This window comes from Amphiprion ocellaris, chromosome 9, assembly GCF_022539595.1.
Source record: "Amphiprion ocellaris isolate individual 3 ecotype Okinawa chromosome 9, ASM2253959v1, whole genome shotgun sequence".
Classification (NCBI taxonomy): domain Eukaryota; kingdom Metazoa; phylum Chordata; class Actinopteri; family Pomacentridae; genus Amphiprion; species Amphiprion ocellaris.
In genome coordinates this window covers 2,156,563-2,167,587 of record NC_072774.1, presented here as the reverse complement: position 1 = coordinate 2,167,587, position 11,025 = coordinate 2,156,563, and the positions used below count along the sequence as shown (strand labels likewise).

The following is an 11,025-nucleotide window of genomic DNA, read 5'->3' as shown; positions in this document are numbered from 1 at the left end:
AACATTTCTTATATAATTAATTAATGTATTCTTTATTTGTAATAACAATAACAATAACAATAAAATAATAATAATAGTAGTAATAATAATTCTTCTTCTTCTTCTTCTTCTTCTTCTTCTTATTATTATTATTATTATTATTATTATTTTTATTATTATTATTATTATTATTATTATTAATAATAATAATAATAATAATAATATTATTATTATTTTGTTTAGTTTTTGTATTTTTACAAATAGAATAAAGGTTTACCAAATCAAAGACAGAGTTTTAAAGGCTTGTTTGTCTCTATAGGACAGTCTAGTCCAGATGTTACCAGCTGCTATATTGTCGTTTTAGTTCTAGTCCTGGTTTAATGTGGTCCTGATGTTTACCACAAAAAATACGTGTAAAAAAATAGTAATAAAGTCTTCTTTATTTTTGTATTTTCACTAACAGAATAACAGTTTAAATCTTTGTGGAATGATCTATCCCAGATCTGATCTCTGCCTGTTTAACGGTTTCTGCTCTAATGTGGTCCAGATGTTTAAAATAAGCAGCGGAATCCCCCTTATTTCAGTAAAATACATTTATTACAGATGTAAAAATGTATTTCAGAAATAAATCAACATTTGGCCTAAAACGTCTAACACAGTTTTAAATCATTAAAAAGTGAATTAAATTAGATTTAAAGCGTTTTAAGTTGACTTTCCCTCAACTTCTCCCTCAACTGTCAACTCTCTGGCCGGCTACGACGTCACGATCATGTGACGGACTCTGCGGCCGCTGATTGGTCCTCCTCCGTCCGTCGGGGTCACGTGTTTGTGTGTTTAGTTTCACTTCCGCACTCCGCCGCTCATGTAGCCTGTTAGCAGCTGCGATATTAGACACGTTAGGAGTGAAAACGTGTTGATTATCGGGACAGAAACAACGATTTAAAGCTTCCGACTGCTCGAAGAGAAACTTTAGTTCATCCGAAGGTGGAAACTTTGCTTTTATGAGAGAAAAAAGCGACGTTAGCGTGAGGAAGCCGCAGCGTTTTAACCTGTTAAACTGATCCGCAGCGAGGAAGTCATGAAGGTAAAACACTCTCATGAGGAAGTTGTCTTTATTTACTCACTGGGTTTCTGCACCAGAACTGGACTCTAACGCACAGAAACACAGAAACAGTGTTTGCTGCTCGCTTTACCTGCAGATATCTGACATTTTGACCAAAACACACGAAGAGTTTTAGTTGTTTTTTTCACGTTTTGAGTGTTATTATTGCAGCTCAAACTGAATTTGCACGATGGGGGTTAAATCTGACTGAGATATTAAAGTTTGATCTCCAGTGACCAGTAAAATCATAGCATAATAACCTATAACTAACCACAACTCCAAATGTTTCCCTTTGTTTTAGTGCAAAAAAGTACATATTTAAGGAAATCTCTTTTTATAAAACATCATGAACATCCTGACATTTCTAAAGAAAAGTAAATTAAATTTCAACAACATTGTGCCTAAGTTTATTATTTACACATGACAACTTAGAATGGATCTACAAATGCGCAAAACATTTAGTCACAGGTATCTGGAACTGAATGATATAGTATTTTACTTTATGATCAAAATTACAAAAGTCAGTCGAAAAACAAGATAAAATATTACAAAAACGCCACATAAAATGACAAAAAAATTAGATAAACGACATGAAACAAAACAACAGAGGGAAAAAATGAGACAAAAGTTTCAAAGCGACAAAAAAAAACGAGACAAACAATTACATAAATGATGCAAACGAGACATAAAATGACAAAAACGAGAGACAGAACAACAAAAAAAGACAAAATATTACAAAAACGACACACAAAACAACAAAAATGACCAAGAAATTGGACAAAAAAGTTACAAAGTGACAAAAAAATGGACAAACAACAAAAATGACACTATAAAAAAAATACATAAATTACACAAACAAGACAAAAAAAAGACAAAAACGAGAAACAAAAAATAGACGAACAACACATGCAAGACACAAAGGAAACACAAAAGGACAAAAACGAGGCAAGATATTACAAAAATGAGACACAACATGAGTAAGACAAAAATAACCCTGCAAAACAACAAAAACAATGCACAAAACGATGAATAAAACGAAGCACAAAATGACAAAAATAAGACAAAAAACTCAAGCGAGACAAAAAGGAAACACAAAACGACAAAAACATGACATGACAAAAATTGGACAAAAAGAGACAAAAAACAGCAACGACAAGACAAAATATTACAAAAATGAGACACAAACGAACTATGAACAATCTAGTATTTTACTTTCTGATCAAAACTTGTCATGGTCTAGAAATTATTTAAATTTATAGTTTATGAATTTACAATCTGCAGTTAATGTCTTCTCTGGAATTTTTACACTTTACTAAGTCGTCCCGTTGTACAACAGTTTTTATTTCTGTAGTGAAATATTCACATTAAACTGATTTATTCCTGCAACCAAATCTTCATTTTCCAGAGTTTTTCTTCTGTTTCCGCTCATGTGGAGCCTTAAATCAGAGTAAATGATCTGACAGACTTCCTTTGTAAATTAGTCGTGGGAAATTAGAACAGTTGATTTGCTTTCCTATATGTCACATGATGTTCTGCGGCTTTATTCCACAATTAAAAATAATCTAATATCTGGGAAGCGGTTTTCTTCTGGTTTACTTTTTGTTCAGTTTACAGTAAACAGGAGATGTTCAAGTCAAAGTTTAACCACTAAATGTTTAACTTCGTCCAAGTAGGATTTGATTAAATCGTTTCTTCACTTTGTATGAAGAGAGTTGAATATTTTCAAATAAGGAAAGTTCACAAAATGGTGAAAAACGTGGAATAATATTTCCTCAAATGTCTTGTTTAGTCCAAAGATCTTCAGTTTACTGTCACAGATGAAAGAAACCAGAAAATATTCACATTTAAGGAGCTGAAATCCCAGAATTTAGACTGTTTTTATTGAAAGAGAACGCCTTAAACTTGATTAATCAGTTGTTAACGTGGTTGATGATTAACTGATTAGGTGACGGCTGATCAGTTAATCAGTGCAGTTAATTAAGTATCAGATAAATCAATGTTCTTACTGATATAAAACAGTCGAGACGTCTGAGGGATTCAAACTGCAGTTAATGATTACTTGCTTCTACCGGATATCAACTTCATTTTACTATAAACTGTCAGAAAATAGATAAAAATGTTCACTCACACAGATTTTCTTCTAGTCCGTCCAGCAACCGGAAGCCCAAAGTTCTTCAGCTTTATATCATTTATGGTAATTAAAAACAGAAAAGTTCCTGTTTGAGGTTTTTAGTTGAAAACTTACTCAGATTCTGTATCAGATACTAAAGTAGTTCCTCCCTCGGCTGACTAATCCAGCAGTGAAGCAGATTTACTGTTTATTTCCATCATGGTACCAGGACGGAAATAAACTACACATATATTCATCTATAGGTATTTTTGCCCGGTTAAATGAGCTCATATTTGACGGCCTAAAAATACTCAAACGCATCCAAATTGGCTCAATAGCGCCCCCTGGAAAATGTCAAACATTTACTGCGGCCAGTACGTGTGACGTAGACTTATGAAATTTGGTAGTCATATGTAACTCGTCAAGGCACACAAAAATGTACTTGACACCCATGCCCAAAACACAACAGGAAGTCGACTATTTTTAATTATGTATCATATTTTGGACGATTTTGGTCTAATTTTTGCACTTTTTCAAAAGCTATAAACTCAAACAGTGTAACCCCAACAGAGCTCAGATTTGGCCAGGATGGACACCAGGCATGGGTGATCAAAACTGATCAAAATCCGCAAAAGTCTGAGGGCATGGAAATGGCGACCAGCAGAATTACGATGTTTCGTCATGAAACAGGAAGTGCTGTCTAACTAGCTTGTACATGATCCAATCTGCCTCAAACTTTACATGTGTGATCAGAGTCTGGCCTTCATCAGATGCATAGGCCGAAATGCACTCTCTGTCGCAGCGCCACCTAGTGGACATGCTTGGATTTGCTTGCCAGCGAGGATGCGTGGACCCAACCAACGCTGCTTGCAGCTTTAATTAGTATTGTTCTGTTAATTCGTAATAAATAGCGAGTGATTATACTTGTTTGTTTGGTGTTTTTAAAGACTGTATTAATGTTCTTGTGTTCCAGGTGAGTCTTGGTCCCGGTCCAGGCTCCGTCCTGCTCTTGACTCTGTGGGTCCAGCTGGTTCTTAGCGGAGTTTACGCCTCCGATGGCACCAAGAACTGCAAACTGTTCTCTGATTCCGAGTCGGAACGTAAAGTCCTGAGCCGAGTGGAGGCGCTGGCCAACAAGAGGTGAGACTCAGTGATTTTCTCCACCTTCAACCCTCTGTCAGATCATTTTATTTAGAATAAAGTCCTGCAGCTCCACAGGATAAAGGAGCTAAAACACCAGAAATCATAAAGAAAGTTGAATTTCCTTCTTTATTCTCTTACAAAGGAATTTCTTTGATTATTTATTTAACAAAAATGTAAAAAACTGGAACCAGCATGTTTCCAAAAGTCCACAGATGTTAAAACACTGGAATAAATGTTGTTTCTACATACTGTAGATATTTCACTGTTTATATTTTTAGTTAGTTCTCAGTTGTGTTTGTGTTTCATTTTCTTCTTTTGTGTAGTCTTATTTCAGTCATTTTGTGTCTCTCATTTTGGTCATTTTGTGTCATTTTGTGTTTCATTTTTCTTGTTTTGTGATGTTTACTGTCTCATTTTGGTCTTTTTTGTCTAATTTTCTTCATTTTGTGTCAAATTTCTCTTGTTTTGTGTCAGGTTTTGGTGGTTTTGTGTGTTGTTTTTCTTATTTTGTGTAGTTTTGTGTCTTATTTCTTCATTTTGTGTCTAGTTTTTCTTGTTTTGTGTAGTTTTGTGCATTATTTCAGACATTTTGTGTCTCCTTTGCGCTGTTTTGTTTGTGTCATTTCGTGTCTCTTTGTGACAGTTTTGTCTCGTCTTTGTCATTTTTCAATTTCCTTCTGTCATTTTATGTTTTATTTTCTTGTTTTGTGTCTCATTTTGGTCATTTTGTGTCTCATTTTTCTTGTTTTGTTTTGCCTTACTTTGGGTTGTTTTGTCTTATTTCCTTCATTTTGTTTCTTTTTTTCTTGTTTTATGTCTCATTTTGGTCGTTTTGTGTCTCATTTTGGTCATTTTGTGTCTCATTTTTTGCAAGTTTGTATCTTATTTTGGTCATTTTGTGACTAGTTTTTCTTGTTTTGTGTCTTGTTTGGGTTGTTTCATGTCTCTTTGTGACAGTTTTGTCTCGTCTTTGTCTTTTTTTGTCTGCCTTCTGTCGTTTTCAGATCTGGTTTTTCTTGTTTTGTGTCTGGATTTGGTTATTTGAGATGGTTCAGGCTCTCTTTTTTAAAAAAATTTTTTCTTCCTTTACTGAATCTATTCAGTTCAAACACCTTATTTTTGCCAATTTTTCAAACGAGACATGAATTAAAGTGATTTTGATGAAATATGATCCTTTTAACTTGAGATTTGGTTAATTTTACTGAAAGAACCACATGGTTAGTGATTTGTTTTTAAAGATAGCTTCAAGTCTTTCTGAATCTGTAAGATTTTAATCTGATGCTCTCTTGCCGGTCAGTCTTGTGCTTTTTTAAACCTTCTGTCTTGCGTGTTATTAACAGTTTTCTGGATGTTGTTCTGGTGTTTCCAGCTTCACCGGAGAGTCTAAGAGTAAAGATGAGAGCTACACGTACACGTTCCAGCTGTGTGGAGATGCAGGAGGCGTTCAAGGAGCTGGAGTCACTCAGTACGACCCGAAGAGTAAGAAAACTGTCGTGGTCGGCCAGTACAACGCCACACAGGCCATCGGAGGAAGTAAGAGCTTCTGCTTTATGTTCCAGAGTGTTTGTAGTCACTGCAGATCTTAGCTAAATGAAGTAAAACTGCAGCGTGTTTTCAGACAAACTATGAGCTTAAATGTTGTGTTTGTTTTGTGAAGGCGACTGGGTGATGCTGATCTACAGAAACGGTGATCGATACGACGGTCACTGCTCCAAGGAGAAGAGGAAAGCCATCATCATGATCTCCTGCAACAGGGAGGCAGATATGGTAACGGCTTTAACTATATGTCTGACATTTTAGCGGATGGACGGACAGACGGTCGGACGTTAAATGTCTCAGGATGGTGAAAATGTCCATCCGAGTGTTAAAGTCACAAAACAGTCATACATAGACACAAAACGACCACAAAGAGACACTAAACAACCAAAAACAGACACAAAATGGCAAAAACGAGATGCAAAACAACCACATTGAGACACAAAAAGACCACAGAGACAAAATGACAGAAAATGACCATAGAGATGCAAAATGACCACAAAGCAACACTAAATAATCGCAAAAAGACACAAGATGATGTCAAAGAGACAAAAAACAACACAGATTGCTCAAAACCCAAAAAAGATGCATAATGCCCATAAAGAGACATAAACAACTGCAGTCAGACACAAAACAACCACAAAATGATGCAAAAGGCCCACAAAGCGACACAAAACAACCACAAAATGATGCAAAAGGCCCACAAAGCGACACAAAACAACCAAAAAAAGAGATAAAAGGGTGAAAAAGAGATGCAAAACGACCACATTGAGAAGCCAAACGACCACAAACAGACACAAAACAGACTTATTTTGTTCAACCAGCAGTCAGAAACTCAGTTAAACATCTGGAGCTTCAGTTAATAATCGATTACTTTAGTGAGGAATGAACTGAGAAAGTACTGTCTAAATTCTGTGATTTCAGCTTCTTAAATGTGAAAATTTTCTGGTTTCTTTCCTCTGTGACAGTAAACTGGAGATCTTTGGACTAAACAAGACATTTAAAATGTACATTTTCAACATTTTAGAGACCAGACAGCTGATCAGTGACTCCAGAAAACACTCCACAGGTTAATTGACAGGAAAAATAATCGTCAGTCAGGAAGAACCGCTGACACTTCAATCAGCTGCTGTATCCTGAACAAACAGCAGAAGCGAATTGACCTGAATAAGCAGAAATCCAGAGTTCAGGTTACACAGGAATCTGCCAGGAGCTAGCAGCTCTTTGACAGGGAACATCTCACATTACTGTGATGAATCTGAGTCTAAACCAGACAGAAGTGCAGTTTATTCCCTGTTCCAGCTCCTCTGCAGAGACTAAACGATGAGGTGTGTTTGTTCATGTTTCTTCTGTATGATGATGTATCTTCAGAGTGTGTTTTGTTGTGTTCATCTCCTCCATCCATCCATCCATCCATCCATCCATCCATCCGTCCGTGTGTTTCAGGGAACTCTGGAGGTGGTTCTGGAGGACCGGGAGCGACTGGAGGACTGTTTCTACCTGTTTGAACTGGACTCCAGTGCAGTTTGTCCGGTCATCAAGTCCCGACTCAGCGCCGGGTCCATAATACTCATCATGTATGTAGACACACTAAAAGGATTCAACATTTAAACATGTGTTCTGTTTAAAAACATCTACAGAATGACACCATTTATCAGCCTGAAACTGTAGAAGCAGAAAGAATAAAAACTCCCCACTTTCAGCAGGTTTTCTCTCACATTAAATCTGTTTGAACAACAAACAGACTCAGATTTAATTTCAGGGAACATCAGAAATGACACAAGGACCAAGTGATTAGATTCTGGCAGTGATGCAGCTTATACTCTGGATCCATGGATTGGTTAAAGATTTCTGTTTCATTGCCAGATAGCGACTCGGCATCACTGTAACCATGACAACAAGTGAACACTACATCAGCTGCCTGCTGATGATCACATGATTGTGATCCTACTACAAATCCACCACCGAGGACTTATCAGGACTTATCAGTCAGAAATGATCCAAGGAACAACTGATTAAATTGTGGGAGTGTTTCTGAGTCCCATCAATTCCCACCACCCGCTACATATTTAAGTCACGTGATTCGGTATCCGTACATAACGTACACATGTATAACACACACCTGTGGTCAGCACAAGGTCATTGTGTTTATGGGTACATCTATATTAAATGGTGCCGTGATTTCTGCTCATCAACAACTAATAAACAAATGCTGCATTTCTGACAATATGGGGGAATGAGCAGCCTTGGAGGAGGACTGCGCTCTCTGAGTGCTTTTCTTGTTCTTTTCTGTTTCTCCAGATATATTTTCGTCTTTCTGAGCTGCTGGCTCAATATGTCGAGCTAAAAAGTCACAGATATCATTTTGAATATCTGTAATTTATGATAATAAAATCAACCACTTCCAAGAATTTGGAGCAGAAATTGTTCAAATTCGATTTGATGTTAGGGCTGTCGACTTCCAGGTAGAGGATCCCCGGTTCACGTCCCGGCCTTCCCGGGATCTTTCTGCATGGAGTTTGCATGTTCTTCCTGTGCATGTGTGGGTTTTCTCCGTAGTACCGTAGGCTTGTTAGCCAGGCTTCTTGAATGGATAGTGTACCACCAGGGGTCGCTGGAGGTGGTACTTAAGTACCTGGTGTTGGTGGGGGACCTTGGGTTGCTGGGGGACCTTGGGTTGATGGGAGACTTTGGGTTGCTGGAGGACCTTGAGTTGCTGGGGAATGTTGGGTTGGGTTGGGTTGCTGCGGTGCCTGGAGGTCCTTTGCCACCTGGGGGAACTGCAGCACATGAAGATGCCAGCTTCCTCCCACAGTCCAAAAACATGCTGAGGTTTATTGGTGATTCTAAATTGTCCATAGGTGTGAATGTGATTGTTTGTCTCTATATGTAGCCTGTGATAGACTGTTACCTGTCCAGGTGAACCTTCACCCTAGTCAGCTGGGAGACTCCAGCCCCCTGCGACCCGACTGAGGATAAAGTGGTGAATAGATGATGGATGATGTCAGTTTTTTGAAAGAGTTTATATTGATTCCTGTCTTATTGAGTGCTTCATTTAGAACTTATTTACTGTTTTCTTTATTCCCTCTGTTCTGTAAATCACTGATTGATTGATTGACTGATTGATTGATTGATTGATCGGCAGTGCTGTCTGTCTCCTGGCCGTCTACCTGATCGGGGGGTTCCTGTACCAGCGGCTGGTGGTGGGAGCTAAAGGCATGGAGCAGTTCCCCAACTACTCCTTCTGGGTGGAGGTCGGCAACATGACGGCGGTGAGCATCGTCTGTTCGGTTAAAGACATCCGCAGAACGTCTGGCTTTTATTCTGAAACAACAAACCTCCTCTTCCTCCCTACAGGACGGCTGCGACTTCGTCTGCCGCTCGAAGAATCGACACGAGGCTCCGGCATACCGAGGAGTCTCAACAGAACCTCTGGAGGAGGAACCGGAGGAGCGAGACGACCACCTGCTGCCGATGTGATGGACCAGAACCTCAGAGTCTTGTTTGGTAGAAGAAGCTGCCAGAAGACACAAGTCCTTCTGTTGACTCCGGTAATGGTTCCACTGGTTCCACTGGTTCCACTGGCAGCAGCTGTCTGTTAGACCGACCCCCTCTTCTTCCTCCTCATCTTCCTCCTCCTCTTCTTCTCCTCCCTCCTCCTCCTCTACCTACTCCTCTTCCTCCTCCTTTTTCCTCTTCCTGCTCTTCTTCCTCCACTTCTTCTTCCTCCTCTTTCCTCTTCTTCCTCCTCCTCTTGTCTCTTGTTCGTCCTCATTCTCCTCTTCTTCCTCTTTTTTCTCCTCTTTCTCCTCTCCTTCCTCTTCTTCTTCCTCCTCCTCTTCCTCCCCCTCTTCCTTCTCCTCTTCCTCCTTCTCTTCCTCCTCCTTCTCTTCTTCCTCCTCCTTCTCCTCTTCCTCCTCCTCTTCCTCCTCTTCCTTCTCTTTCGCTTCCACTTCTCCCTCCTCCTTCTCTTCCTCCTCCTCCTCCTCTTCCTTCTCTTTCGCTTCCTCCTCTTCCTCCTCCTCCTCCTTCTCTTCCTCTTCCTCCTCCTCCTCTTCCTCCTCCTCCTCTTCCTTCTCTTTCGCTTCCTCCTCCTTCTCTTCCTCTTCCTCCTCCTCCTCCTCTTCCTCCTCCTCTCCTTCCTCCTCTTCCTCCAGTGATCCATCAGATATCAGAGACTCTTCCAGAGGTTTTAGGAGGAGATCAGGAGTGTTTTTAACCTCTGATAGTTGTGAAGGTCGGTCCTGACTAAGTCCACTAAGTGCTTCTGCTTCTTTCATCCTTCAGCTTTTTCTTTCTTCCTCCTGAATGTAAACATTCTGTTTTCTCTAGAAACCAAAGCTTCTCCTTCCTCTCAGTCTTCTTCTGTTACTGACTGAAATCTGAGCTGCTGGTAAATTCTCACACTGAAGCGTTCAGCTGAAACTCCAAATTACATCTCTTTACGATGATTTCATTTCCTCATATAAATGTGACTATAAAATAAAACTACGAGGGCAACTGTTGAGTATTTTTCACAATAAAATGTCAAAATTCTGTGATTACAGTTCGTTAATTAGCTAAAATATCAACCTACACTTCTTTAAATTAGTTTTTCTTCATATAAATGTGACTATAAAGTAAAACTACAACAAGGGCAACTTTAGAACAATAAAAATATATGAATTCTGTCATTAGAACTTCCTAAATGTGAATATTTTCTGGTGTCTTTCGCCCACTGACCGCAAATCCAGAAATTAAATAAAAATATAAAATACATAAAATAAATACAGCTCCAGCTGAGTAATTTAAAAAAGAAAAACATAAAAATTCTATAATTGCAGCTATTTAAGTACCTAAAATTCTAACTTACAATTTTAATTTTTGAATAATTAAATCATTTTTTCCTTCATATAAATGTGACTGCTGCAACAAGCACAACTGTCGAATAATTTTTCAAAATAAAACATAAAAAAATCTATAATTTTTAGCTATTTAATTTGCTAAAATTCCAACTTATACATAATAAAATTATTTTTTTCTTCATATACATGCGACTATAAACTAAAACTACAATGAGTACAACCGCTAAGTATTCTTTTTAAATAACAAAAACATCAAAATTCTGTGATTATGGCTTGTTAATCAGCTAAAATTCCAACTTTAAAAGTTTAAA

The 11,025-nt window shown here is 38.2% G+C and overlaps 1 protein-coding gene across 1 annotated transcript; it reads left to right on the top strand.

Moving 5' to 3' along the window:
• The first annotated feature begins 822 nt into the window (after positions 1 to 822).
• m6pr (mannose-6-phosphate receptor (cation dependent)) lies at positions 823 to 10,411 on the top strand. Its single transcript, XM_023295014.3, has 7 exons — positions 823 to 1,063; positions 4,165 to 4,331; positions 5,704 to 5,867; positions 5,992 to 6,101; positions 7,317 to 7,447; positions 9,016 to 9,142; positions 9,228 to 10,411. Exons 1-7 carry the CDS (start codon positions 1,058 to 1,060, stop codon positions 9,348 to 9,350), a joined length of 828 nt encoding a protein of 275 aa, XP_023150782.1. The 5' UTR covers positions 823 to 1,057; the 3' UTR covers positions 9,351 to 10,411.
• Positions 10,412 to 11,025: the final 614 nt, after the last annotated feature.

Coding starts and splice junctions, on each gene's coding strand:
- m6pr (XM_023295014.3), top strand. Junction 7,448..9,015: donor GGGTCCATAATACTCATCAT/GTATGTAGACAC, acceptor ATTGATCGGCAG/TGCTGTCTGTCTCCTGGCCG. Junction 9,143..9,227: donor AGGTCGGCAACATGACGGCG/GTGAGCATCGTC, acceptor TCCTCCCTACAG/GACGGCTGCGACTTCGTCTG.